Source organism: Pelophylax lessonae, assembly GCF_965119305.1.
Source record: "Pelophylax lessonae genome assembly, chromosome: 6".
Taxonomy (NCBI): Eukaryota; Metazoa; Chordata; class Amphibia; order Anura; family Ranidae; genus Pelophylax; species Pelophylax lessonae.
In genome coordinates this window covers 260,244,672-260,258,692 of record NC_138773.1, presented here as the reverse complement: position 1 = coordinate 260,258,692, position 14,021 = coordinate 260,244,672, and the positions used below count along the sequence as shown (strand labels likewise).

Genomic DNA, 14,021 nt, shown 5'->3' with positions numbered 1-14,021 from the left:
AGAAAACCCATTGACTCCTGGGATTACTGACGATTGTATCCCCAGAGTCATCAGGACTGCATCTGCCTATGTCATTCGCCTAGGCGAATAAGATATTTACTGTTACCAAATTTTAATGTTTTTTTTTCTGCAAAGACAGTAAAGGAGGGCAAACAATTTATGCTAAACAAATTTGAAAAAATAACTGAAGGTAGAAGACATATGTGCCTGTCTCTATTCGGTGTTCCGTGTTCCAGATTTATTGTGACATTTCACACTTGAGTTGAAATGACGTGGGAAATATTATTAGGGAAGAGAAGGCATTTAACCACTTAAGCCCCGGAAGATTTTACCCCCTTCCTGACCAGGGGGTATTTTGCGATTCGGCACTGCGTGAATTTAACAGACAATTGCGCAGTCTTGCAACGCTGTATCTAAACGAATTTGGCGTCCTTTTTTTCCCACAAACAGAGCTTTCTTTTGGTGGTATTTGATCACCTGTGCGATTTTTTGATCACGCGTTATAAACTAAAAAAGAGCGTAAATTTTGCAAAAATAGCAATATTTTTCAAATTTTTTATATGAAATTCCCCCCCAAAAAAAATGTAAAAATCAAAATTTTTTAACATTTTCGGCCAATTTGTTTTATGCTACCTATGTTTGGTAAAAAAAAAATCACAAAAAGCGTATTTTGATTGGTTTGCGCCAAAGTTATCGCGTTTACTAACAAAGGGAAAGATTTTTGTCATTTTTGTTGTTTTTTTTTTAACGCGTATTGGCGGCGATCTGCGATTTTTTTTTTTGCGGTACTGCGACATTGCGGCGGACAGATCGGACCCTTGACTGACATTTTTGCCACTTTTGGGGTTACCAGTGACATTTCTACAGTAATCAGTGCTATACATATGCACTGTTACTGTAAAAATACACTGGCAGTGAAGGGGTTAACTTTTTTTTGAAAGGGAGGGGCTATGTGTGTCCCTAGGGGCGTGCTTTCTACTGTGATTGGCTGTGGCTTCAGATGTATGAAGAGTGATCAACGGTTCTACATAGTAGAACCGTTTGATCATCCTTCATACACCGGGGAGAATGACAGGCAGCTTGTTTACACAAGCCGCCTGACTTTCTCCCTCTCCCCCGCCGATCGCAGAGTGACCGGCGGACATCGGGTCCGCCGGTCACACGCGTGGGGGGGTCCGTGACCACGCGGGAGCGGGAGCGCGCCTCCGGCGGCGCGCGCTCGCTCTCTAGACCCTCACAAGCTAGTGACGTAGCCCTACGTCACTTTGCCTGTGAGGGGCTGACCGCCGACGTAGATAGTCGTGCGGCGGTCGGCAAGTGGTTAATGTTCCTCCTCATTAGAGTTTTCATTTCACCTATAAGTGAGTCTGTGGCCAGGTTAAAAACATTCAAGTATTTACATATTCTGAGCAAGCAATAAATAAGCATTAGAAAGAAGCCCTTACTTACCTCTGTAGCTGCAGGCATTCTGGAGCAATTAATCCTTTTAGTTTACAGCAGAAGCCCTGAAGTCCAGTTCTAGTCAAATTTAATAATGGAGAGGGGGCAGGAAGGCATACACAGCAATGAAGAAATGTGGTTAGAATCTCTGAACCGTCTACTCTACAAAAGATATGTTTTTGTTAACCATTAAGATTTAACCATTTTATGTGTTTGTAGCCATTTAAAGAGATTTCCCATCAGTTTAGCTCTAATAGGAAGTAAAAGCTCTTCAAAAAGAAGAAAAGACCCCCCTAAAGAAACAGCTCTAACCTTACCACAGCTTTACATTATGCAGAGATCATTGTGGTCTTATTATCAATGCTTTATTTTTGAGAGCTCTGTAAGAAATAAACCATTAAGTACCTTTTTTCTTTTTTTTTTTTTATTAAACTGACATGCAACTTTAATAAAAACTTCCTGTGTAATATGTAAACTGACAAGCATTTTGTATATCTGAATTTGGCTAATAATGGTACCCTGTTGCCAAATCCTAGACTTACAACTAAACGCGGGCTGGCAATCTGTATTATATGTATATAAGAAGTGCTTTGGGCGGCCCAAAATGACTCAATCTAACAGCCCCAGAAATGTTGATTTTCTTGCCTAATAGTGGGCTAATATCTCGGCTTATAAGACTTACAACTGCTGTAGTAACCAGCACTATTGGTACAACTCATACAGATTACCAGTCTATATTTTATTGTAAGTAGGGTTGAGCGGACACCTAGATGTCCGTGTTCGACGGGTTCGGCCGAACTTTAAAAAAAAGTCCGGGTCCGTGTCCCGGACTTTTACCGAACTTTTCCCGGACACCGAACCCCATTGAAGTCAATGGGGACCCGAACTTTAAGGCACTAAAATGGCTCTAAAACACCAAAGGAAAGGGCTAGAGTGCTGCAAATGGCAGCAAAACGTAATTAAGAGCATGGCAAGTGCTCTGCAAACAAATGTGGATAGGGAAATAACTTAAAACAACAAAAAAAAACAGAAAAATAAAACAATGTTCTTCTTCATCTCTGAAGGACGAGGCCCATATGGAGTAGGAGGGAGGTTGAGGTGGTGGTGGATGTGGCGGTGACATAGGCGTGCGCACAGGGTGTGCTGGGTGTGCCTGGGCACACCCTAATCACCTAGGGCACATAGCATTGCCAGTGAGGAGATGGGAAAGATCTCCCTGGGACCTGCTCTGCTCTATTTCTCCTTGCCTACAGGTACATGGCCCCGATACATTACTCTCCCTGCTGGCAAACACATGCATGTGTATTTCAACTTTGGGGTGCACACCTTAATGCAATAGGCTGCGCACACCTATGGGCGGTGTAGGTGGAAGCGGCGGTGGAGGAGGACCAGGGCCGGATTAACAGCATCATGGGCTTGGTGCTGAGGATTTTGAAGGGCCTTAAGGGCCGTGCCTTGCCATGCACCCAGAGGAGGAAGGGTGCAGCCATGCATGCCTAATTCAACATGGGATGCTGTCTCTGAAGCCCATAAACACATCCATGCATCGCCAACTGTCCCTCCTTGTCCGGCCTTCACGCTGTGTGGGGAGGTTCTGAGGGTGCTGCCTGGGGAAGCGAGCATAGAAGCCAGACTTCTGTGTTTACAAGTGACAGAAGAGCGGTAACAGTGAATATGGCCAACCCGGGGCCTATATAAAAGGTAGGGGCCTGGAGCTGCAGCTCCAATAGCCCCTACATTAATCTGGCCCTGAGGAGGAGGACGAGGTAGCCAACACTGCTTCTTTTCAAAAATTTTAAATGAGGGTACACCCCAAAAGAGTGAGAAAGAGCAAAAATGGAACAATGGGTGGGTAAGGTCGGTATCCATTGCTATTCTGCATAAGGTACGGAAAAGTCCCGTGGGATCCATGCCTGGTTCATTTTAATGAACGTGAGCTTGTCCACATTGTCTCTGGACAGGCGGCTGCGCTTGTCTGTTATAACGCCCCCAGCCGTGCTAAATACCCGTTCAGATAATACACTGGCTGCAGGGCACGCCAGCACCTCCAAGGCGTAAAGGGCAAGCTCAGGCCATGTGCCCAATTTGGAGACCCAGAAGTTGAAGGGGGCAGACCCGTCATTCACTACATGTAGGCGTGTGCACACATACTGCTCCACCATGTTGGTAAAATGCTGCCTCCTGCTAAGACGTTCCATCTGAGCTGCTGGTGCTGCTGTTTGTTGTGGCGTGCTGACAAAGCTTTTCCACATTTCGGCCATGCTAACCCTGCCTTCTGAGGTGCTGGCGGTGCCCTGGTTGCGTTGGCGACCTCCTCCTCCTCCTCCTCTGCCTTGTGCTTCCACTGTGGCCCCGCTGTCAGATGGGAATGCCAGCAGCATGGCGTCTACCAGCGTGCGCTTGTACTCGCGCATCTTGCGATCGCGCTCCAGTGAGTGAATTAAGGACGGTACGTTGTCCTTGTAACGGGGATCCAGCAGCGTGGCCACCCAGTAATCAGCACAAGTTAGAATGTGGGCAACTCGGCGGTCGTTGTGGAGACACTGCAGCATGTAATCGCTCATGTGTGCCAGGCTGCCCAGAGGCGACGAAAGGCTGTCCTCTGTGGGAGGTGTATCGTCCGTGTCCTCTGTATCCCCCCAGCCACGCACCAGTGATGGCCATGAGCTGGCCTGGGTGCCACCCTGCTGTGAACATGGTTCCATCTCCTCCTCCAGCTCCTCCTCCTCCTCATCCTCCTCATCCTCCAGAACTGTGCCCCTGCTGGACAATTGTGTCCCTGGCGTTTGTGTGTGCAGGAACCCACCCTCGGAGCCCCTTGCGAATGACTGCCCTGAAAGCCTTTGAAATGTTACCTCTTCATCCTCCTCCTCCTCCTCCTCATCCTGTGCCACATCCTCTTCCATCATCGCCCAAATTGTTTTTTCAAGGAGGCATAGAAGTGGGATAGTTAAGCTGAGAATGGCGTCATTGCCACTGGCCATGTTGGTGGAGTACCCAAAACAGCGCAACAAGGCACAATATATGCAAATGTCAAATATGCAAACTATGCCGCAATTTAATGTTTTTTACACCAAAAGGGTGTGTATTGAATAGCGGAATAGGATAAAAAACTGTGTATCTCACACGTACAAACACAGACTAGGCCCGATTAAATTTTTTCCTACCCTAAAGGGAGGATGAGGAAGAGGAGTATGGAACATGCAGCACCCTCAAATCTTCAGAAGTATGAGATGAACCCCAAAAACTTGGAAAGGTGGATCTCTCTCACACGTACCAACACAGACTATCCCCCAATTTAACTGATCCCCAAAGGTTTTTGATTAAATAGCGGAATAGAAAATATGATCCAAAAAAAGTGTATGTATATCACACGTACACAACCACACTAGGCCCCAATTACTATTGTTTGTACCCCTAAAAGGCTAGATGAGGAGTAGGGGGGGGTATGGAACAGGCAGCACCCTCAAACCTTCAGAAGTATGAGATGAACCCCAACAACTTGGAAAGGTGGATCTCTCTCACACGTACCAACACAGACTATCCCCCAATTTAACTGATCCCCAAAGGTTTTTGATTAAATAGCGGAATAGAAAATATGATCCAAAAAAAGTGTATGTATATCACACGTACACAACCACACTAGGCCCCAATTACTATTGTTTGTACCCCTAAAAGGCTAGGAGTAGGGGGAGTATGGAACAGGCAGCACCCTCAAACCTTCAGAAGTATGAGATGAACCCCAACAACTTGGAAAGGTGGATCTCTCTCACACGTACCAACACAGACTATCCCCCAATTTAACTGATCCCCAAAGGTTTTTGATTAAATAGCGGAATAGAAAATATGATCCAAAAAAAGTGTATGTATATCACACGTACACAACCACACTAGGCCCCAATTACTATTGTTTGTACCCCTAAAAGGCTAGATGAGGAGTAGGGGGGGTATGGAACAGGCAGCACCCTCAAACCTTCAGAAGTATGAGATGAACCCCAACAACTTGGAAAGGTGGATCTCTCTCACACGTACCAACACAGACTATCCCCCAATTTAACTGATCCCCAAAGGTTTTTGATTAAATAGCGGAATAGAAAATATGATCCAAAAAAAGTGTATGTATATCACACGTACACAACCACACTAGGCCCCAATTACTATTGTTTGTACCCCTAAAAGGCTAGATGAGGAGTAGGGGGGGTATGGAACAGGCAGCACCCTCAAATCTTCAGAAGTATGAGATGAACCCCAAAAACTTGGAAAGGTGGATCTCTCTCACACGTACCAACACAGACTATCCCCCAATTTAACTGATCCCCAAAGGTTTTTGATTAAATAGCGGAATAGAAAATATGATCCAAAAAAAGTGTATGTATATCACACGTACACAACCACACTAGGCCCCAATTACTATTGTTTGTACCCCTAAAAGGCTAGATGAGGAGTAGGGGGGGTATGGAACAGGCAGCACCCTCAAACCTTCAGAAGTATGAGATGAACCCCAACAACTTGGAAAGGTGGATCTCTCTCACACGTACCAACACAGACTATCCCCCAATTTAACTGATCCCCAAAGGTTTTTGATTAAATAGCGGAATAGAAAATATGATCCAAAAAAAGTGTATGTATATCACACGTACACAACCACACTAGGCCCCAATTACTATTGTTTGTACCCCTAAAAGGCTAGATGAGGAGTAGGGGGGGTATGGAACAGGCAGCACCCTCAAACCTTCAGAAGTATGAGATGAACCCCAACAACTTGGAAAGGTGGATCTCTCTCACACGTACCAACACAGACTATCCCCCAATTTAACTGATCCCCAAAGGTTTTTGATTAAATAGCGGAATAGAAAATATGATCCAAAAAAAGTGTATGTATATCACACGTACACAACCACACTGGGCCCCAATTACTATTGTTTGTACCCCTAAAAGGCTAGATGAGGAGTAGGGGGAGTATGGAACAGGCAGCACCCTCAAACCTTCAGAAGTATGAGATGAACCCCAACAACTTGGAAAGGTGGATCTCTCTCACACGTACCAACACAGACTATCCCCCAATTTAACTGATCCCCAAAGGTTTTTGATTAAATAGCGGAATAGAAAATATGATCCAAAAAAAGTGTATGTATATCACACGTACACAACCACACTAGGCCCCAATTACTATTGTTTGTACCCCTAAAAGGCTAGATGAGGAGTAGGGGGGGTATGGAACAGGCAGCACCCTCAAACCTTCAGAAGTATGAGATGAACCCCAACAACTTGGAAAGGTGGATCTCTCTCACACGTACCAACACAGACTATCCCCCAATTTAACTGATCCCCAAAGGTTTTTGATTAAATAGCGGAATAGAAAATATGATCCAAAAAAAGTGTATGTATATCACACGTACACAACCACACTAGGCCCCAATTACTATTGTTTGTACCCCTAAAAGGCTAGATGAGGAGTAGGGGGGGTATGGAACAGGCAGCACCCTCAAATCTTCAGAAGTATGAGATGAACCCCAAAAACTTGGAAAGGTGGATCTCTCTCACACGTACCAACACAGACTATCCCCCAATTTAACTGATCCCCAAAGGTTTTTGATTAAATAGCGGAATAGAAAATATGATCCAAAAAAAGTGTATGTATATCACACGTACACAACCACACTAGGCCCCAATTACTATTGTTTGTACCCCTAAAAGGCTAGATGAGGAGTAGGGGGGGTATGGAACAGGCAGCACCCTCAAACCTTCAGAAGTATGAGATGAACCCCAACAACTTGGAAAGGTGGATCTCTCTCACACGTACCAACACAGACTATCCCCCAATTTAACTGATCCCCAAAGGTTTTTGATTAAATAGCGGAATAGAAAATATGATCCAAAAAAAGTGTATGTATATCACACGTACACAACCACACTAGGCCCCAATTACTATTGTTTGTACCCCTAAAAGGCTAGATGAGGAGTAGGGGGGGTATGGAACAGGCAGCACCCTCAAACCTTCAGAAGTATGAGATGAACCCCAACAACTTGGAAAGGTGGATCTCTCTCACACGTACCAACACAGACTATCCCCCAATTTAACTGATCCCCAAAGGTTTTTGATTAAATAGCGGAATAGAAAATATGATCCAAAAAAAGTGTATGTATATCACACGTACACAACCACACTGGGCCCCAATTACTATTGTTTGTACCCCTAAAAGGCTAGATGAGGAGTAGGGGGAGTATGGAACAGGCAGCACCCTCAAACCTTCAGAAGTATGAGATGAACCCCAACAACTTGGAAAGGTGGATCTCTCTCACACGTACCAACACAGACTATCCCCCAATTTAACTGATCCCCAAAGGTTTTTGATTAAATAGCGGAATAGAAAATATGATCCAAAAAAAGTGTATGTATATCACACGTACACAACCACACTGGGCCCCAATTACTATTGTTTGTACCCCTAAAAGGCTAGATGAGGAGTAGGGGGAGTATGGAACAGGCAGCACCCTCAAACCTTCAGAAGTATGAGATGAACCCCAACAACTTGGAAAGGTGGATCTCTCTCACACGTACCAACACAGACTATCCCCCAATTTAACTGATCCCCAAAGGTTTTTGATTAAATAGCGGAATAGAAAATATGATCCAAAAAAAGTGTATGTATATCACACGTACACAACCACACTAGGCCCCAATTACTATTGTTTGTACCCCTAAAAGGCTAGATGAGGAGTAGGGGGGGTATGGAACAGGCAGCACCCTCAAACCTTCAGAAGTATGAGATGAACCCCAACAACTTGGAAAGGTGGATCTCTCTCACACGTACCAACACAGACTATCCCCCAATTTAACTGATCCCCAAAGGTTTTTGATTAAATAGCGGAATAGAAAATATGATCCAAAAAAAGTGTATGTATATCACACGTACACAACCACACTAGGCCCCAATTACTATTGTTTGTACCCCTAAAAGGCTAGGAGTAGGGGGAGTATGGAACAGGCAGCACCCTCAAACCTTCAGAAGTATGAGATGAACCCCAACAACTTGGAAAGGTGGATCTCTCTCACACGTACCAACACAGACTATCCCCCAATTTAACTGATCCCCAAAGGTTTTTGATTAAATAGCGGAATAGAAAATATGATCCAAAAAAAGTGTATGTATATCACACGTACACAACCACACTAGGCCCCAATTACTATTGTTTGTACCCCTAAAAGGCTAGATGAGGAGTAGGGGGAGTATGGAACAGGCAGCACCCTCAAATCTTCAGAAGTATGAGATTGTGTTCACTGTACCCCACAAAGATTGTGTTCACTGCACCCCACAAAGATTGTGTTCACTGCACCTCACAAAGATTGTGTTCACTGTACCCCCCAAAGATTGTGTTCACTGCACCCCACAAAGATTCTGTTCACTGTACCCCACAAAGATTGTGTTCACTGCACCCTAAAAGGATGTTGTTCACTGCACCCCACAAAGATTGTGTTCACTGCACCCTAAAAGGATGTTGTTCACTGCACCCCAAAAAGATTGTGTTCACTGTACCCCCCCAAAGATTGTGTTCACTGCACCCCACAAAGATTGTGTTCACTGCACCCCAAAAAGATTGTGTTCACTGTACCCCCCAAAGATTGTGTTCACTGCACCCCAAAAAGATTGTGTTCACTGTACCCCCCAAAGATTGTGTTCACTGCACCCCACAAAGATTCTGTTCACTGTACCCCACAAAGATTGTGTTCACTGCACCCCAAAAAGATTGTGTTCACTGTACCCCCCCAAAGATTGTGTTCACTGCACCCCACAAAGATTCTGTTCACTGCACCCCACAAAGGATTTTGTTCACTGCACCCCAAAAAGATTGTGTTCACTGCACCCCAAAAAGGATTTTGATCACTGCACCCCAAAAAGGATGTTGTTCACTGCACCCCAAAAATGATTTTGTTCACTCCACCACAAAAAGATTGTGTTCACTGCACCCCACAAAGATTGTGTTCACTGCACCCCAAAAAGATTGTGTTCACTGTACCCCCCAAAGATTGTGTTCACTGCACCCCACAAAGATTCTGTTCACTGTACCCCACAAAGATTGTGTTCACTGCACCCCAAAAAGATTGTGTTCACTGCACCCCAAAAAGGATGTTGTTCACTGCACCCCAAAAAGGATGTTGTTCACTCCACCCCAAAAAGATTGTGTTCACTGCACCCCACAAAGATTGTGTTCACTGCACCCCAAAAAGATTGTGTTCACTGCACCCCAAAAATGATTTTGTTCACTGCACCCCAAAAAGGATTTTGTTCACTGCACCCCAAAAAGGATGTTGTTCACTCCACCCCAAAAAGATTGTGTTCACTGCACCCCAAAAAGATTGTGTTCACTGCACCCCACAAAGGATTTTGTTCACTGCACCCCAAAAAGATTGTGTTCACTGCACCCCAAAAAGGATGTTGTTCACTGCACCCCAAAAAGGATTTTGTTCACTGCACCCCAAAAAGATTGTGTTCACTGCACCCCACAAAGGATTTTGTTCACTGCACCCCACAAAGATTGTGTTCACTGCACACCAAAAAGGATTGTGTTCACTGCACCCCAAAAAGATTTTGTTCACTGCACCCCAAAAAGATTGTGTTCACTGCAGCCCAAAAAGATTGTGTTCACTGCAGCCCAAAAAGATTGTGTTCACTGCAGCCCAAAAAGATTGTGTTCACTGCAGCCCAAAAAGATTGTGTTCACTGCAGCTCACACACAGAAAAATGGATGTGGATCACTGACACCTGCCTATCTCCAATCCCACACCACACAGCAATATCGATTGTAGTTTGTAGAACACAGTTTCCCTAAAATTCAGCAGACTCTGTCCCTAACAGGATTGAGAAGAGATCGTAGATCAGGATTGAGTGCAGATTCACCCCACCCCCCACACAGCAATATCGATTGTAGTTTGTAGAAGACACTGACCCTATAATTCAGCAGACTCTATCCCTAAAATGCCTACAACTCGCCCTGCCTAAACACTCCGACCTGTCCCTCAATTCTATCCGGACACAAATGGTTTTTTCCTGCCTATCTTTCCCTAATCAGCAGCCAGCACATTGATGTGTGCTCTGTCCCTTAGCTAAGCAGCAGAATGACGCTGCTGCGGCGGCTGCCTCGAACTTATAAAGACTTGGTCACATGCTTCAGACGGCCAATCACAGCTACTAAGACATTTGCAGGCATGGCTGGGATGGCTTAAGGCACACCAGTTAAACGATTGTTGATTGGCTGTTGAAAGCCCGCCATGAAAAGAGCGCCAAAGCATGCAAAACCCGGAAATAAAACGACCGAACACGGATTTTTACCCGAACATACAGTAAAGTGTCCGTGTCCGTGTTCGGGTAAAAAAAATCCAATTATTCGGTACGAACACGAATAATACAGTCCGTGTTCGCTCAACACTAATTGTAAGTCTAGGACATGGTGACAGGGTATCTTTAAGCTCCAATGATTTGTCATTATCATCACCAAGTACTTTAATAATCATATCTTCAATATTGCAGTCTTAGTGCACTGGTGAAATCTACAGAAAACGGCAATGGTGTGACATTCAGATCTGGAGCTGATGTCACTATGGACATTGGAGTGTCTGAGTTTGGCACAGAGTCTTCCATTGACAGAGCAATGCAAATGGTACATTTTATGTATTATATTATATTGTCTATTATGGAAAATATTATAACAAAGTGTTAAAAACAATTATACCTAAATGTGTCTAGACCTTTTTTTCTATGTTATGATAAGACAGATTATATCTAGCTAAAATTAGTTATTGCAGTTGGCTAAACTGAAGAGTCAGTATACCCAAAAGTGATATTTTAGTTATAGTTGAAGCCAAGTGAGCCCAAAGCTTTCTATATGTCTTGGAAACCCCAAGAGTGAGATCTCCTTGCCATAATTCCCAAATCTGTTCACACTCATCCTTTGCAAGTCGCAGGATTTCCCATCACATTCACCATTATATAGGAAAATAAAGAATCCAACAGGGAGAACAGGAATCTCTTAGAATGGTCACAGTAGGTGTGCAGACCCAGAAACTCAAACCCAGGTGTCTTTCTAATAGAATGCCTTAGACATATAAGAAACTGAATGGTAATTTAACTGTCCGGCAACCATTAAAAAATACAATATCAGTTTTATGACTAAACTTTTAAAGTTTCAAAGCAAGAAAAGCTGAACTGCTTCCAAATTTATTCAATTTCTGTTTATTGTGGTTGTTTTTATAGAGTCCGACATTCACACTGGATGCTGGAAAGGAACCAATTACATATGAGAATCCAATGTATTCTGATACAAGGGAAGGAGGTGTCAGCATTGTGACCGTCACACAGCCACCAGATGTAAGCTGTTAGCTATTAAATAACAAAGTCAATCTTGACCTCACCCAGAAGATGTCATATGGATCTGTTAGTGTTTTACACCCTGTCCAAATCTAGAAATAAAAAAGCGTTAGTGCTTCTACCTGAAAGCCTTCCCTTAAATAAATGTACACTAATACTAAAGTCCGCTTACTTACTACCGGCAGCAGAGTTACACTGGTGTTGGGACTGCTCCCGCTGCAGCCCCATACAAGTGTTTGAAGGCTCAGTGTAGGGTTTCTGGTGTAAATCTCATCGGGATGTGATTCTCTACACGGGTGAGAAGCTGGGTGGGGGTGGTAGAGTAGGGCAGGGGTCAGCAACCTTTTTCCACTTAGGGGCAGATTCAATGTATGTAAATGCATGGAGGGCTGCATAAATAATTTATAATAATAATCCTAACATAATAATAATACCAGTACAGGTTTACCTCACTTTAGGGTGCTTCACTAATACAAAGCCAGTTCACCCTGAGGGAGCATGCAGGTTCACTCCCTCGAGGCTCTGGCATCACTGCAGGGTCCTGATGACACTGTGGACACTAATGGCATGGTGGGCGCTGATGGCAATGTGAACACTAATGACACTGTGGACACTGATGGCACTGTGGGCACTGATGACACTGTGTATAATGATGGTACTGTGGGCACTGATGGCACTGATAGTGTGGACACTGATGGCACTGATGACACTGTGGACACTGATGGCACTGTGGGCAATGATGGTGCTGTGGACACTGATGGCACTGATGACACTGTGGACACTGATGGCCTTATGGGCACTGATGGCCTTATGGCACTGATGACACTATGGACACTGATGGCACTGTGGGCACTGATGGCACTGTGGGCACTGAGGGCAATGTTTTGGCAAAGACAAAACACTCACTCTGCTCTGATATTGGTCTCCCTTCTCACACACAATCTCTGTGTTTGGAAGGAGAGCCGTTAATGAGAGATGGTCTCATATGTTTACATTTGAGATCATCTCTCATTGGACGAGGCGATCACATGTTAAATGGCTGCTGTGATTGGCCATTTACCATGATCTGGGATTGGCTGTGTCCAAGGGAGTCCATTTTGACAGGATTTGAAGCAATGCCTGTGTAATTTTGATCTATGGACCTCAAAACGCATCAAAGTCGGACCAAAGTAGTGCAGGGACTACTTTGAAGTTGCTCTGACGGCACTCATTGGAAATCATGGAGTACGACTTTGCAGGACAAGTCGCACAAGTGTGAAAGGGGCCTAAAAGAGTTTTGTTCCACTTTAATTCCCCAGCCCCCTCTGCTTAGTAGAGTGAAAAACTTCAGTTTTGGAATTTTCTGAAAAGTAAAAGGCAAGCAGCATTTTTCTTTTAGTACGTTTTATTCCAATTTGGAAGGAAAAATGATTATACACTTTAAAAAAGTTAAATGATAAAAACTAAAACTAAAAAACAAAAACACAACTCTCTTTATAAACCTTATACATTATAGGGAACAATGTAACCTAATTAAATAAATTTAATTTTTTGCCTCATTTGAGCATTCTCTATATCGCATTGTTCTTTTATAGTTTCAGAATTTTGTTTTCCACTTTGAAAACTAGATGAATTGAAGGACATGGCTTAGAAAGCTCTATCGGTTTATTAATTGCTTCTCTTTTTTCAGGTGACTGAAACCACCAGTGTGCAAAAGTCTGATAGCTTCGAAAACCCATTATATTCGGTTGAAACTCCTCAGACATCAGCAAGTTCTGAAACAACCCAGGTTAATACATTGCACAAAACATATCCATTTGTATTACAAACTTCACACAAACTCTTTTTATGACGTAAATAGCCCATTATTTAAAGCAATGTTTGAAATATCTGCATTGTCTGGAACAATTAATGGGCTCCCAACAGTTATTGTTGCTTACTGCTGCAGACTTCTTGGTCTTGTTCCCTGCTAGCAGGAATTTTGACATTAATTTGGGCATGAATAAAATGTACTCGTTGCCTCAAAGGTTGACGTGTGTAAAGTGACCAGGTCTCTTTTCAGCCACTTTGATATATGATTTTAGAAAACCCCATAGTGTTTTGGGATTCTTTTGTCATATTGCATGCTCTTAAAAAATGTTTATTTATAAAACAAAGAATGTATGCATTAAGACAGTAATATAATCCATTGATAGAATACAATATTGGGGGTACAGTGCTGGCAAGAACTATAAA

General features: G+C 43.6%; 1 protein-coding gene across 1 annotated transcript in view; it reads left to right on the top strand.

Moving 5' to 3' along the window:
* Positions 1–14,021, top strand: part of LRP2 (LDL receptor related protein 2) — a 369,604-nt gene that overhangs the window by 349,131 nt on the left and 6,452 nt on the right. Inside the window, exons 75-77 of the mRNA XM_082260064.1 lie at positions 10,971–11,100; positions 11,694–11,807; positions 13,477–13,575. Of these exons, the coding sequence (XP_082116190.1) occupies positions 10,971–11,100; positions 11,694–11,807; positions 13,477–13,575 (343 nt within the window). The remainder of the gene's footprint in view (positions 1–10,970; positions 11,101–11,693; positions 11,808–13,476; positions 13,576–14,021) is intronic.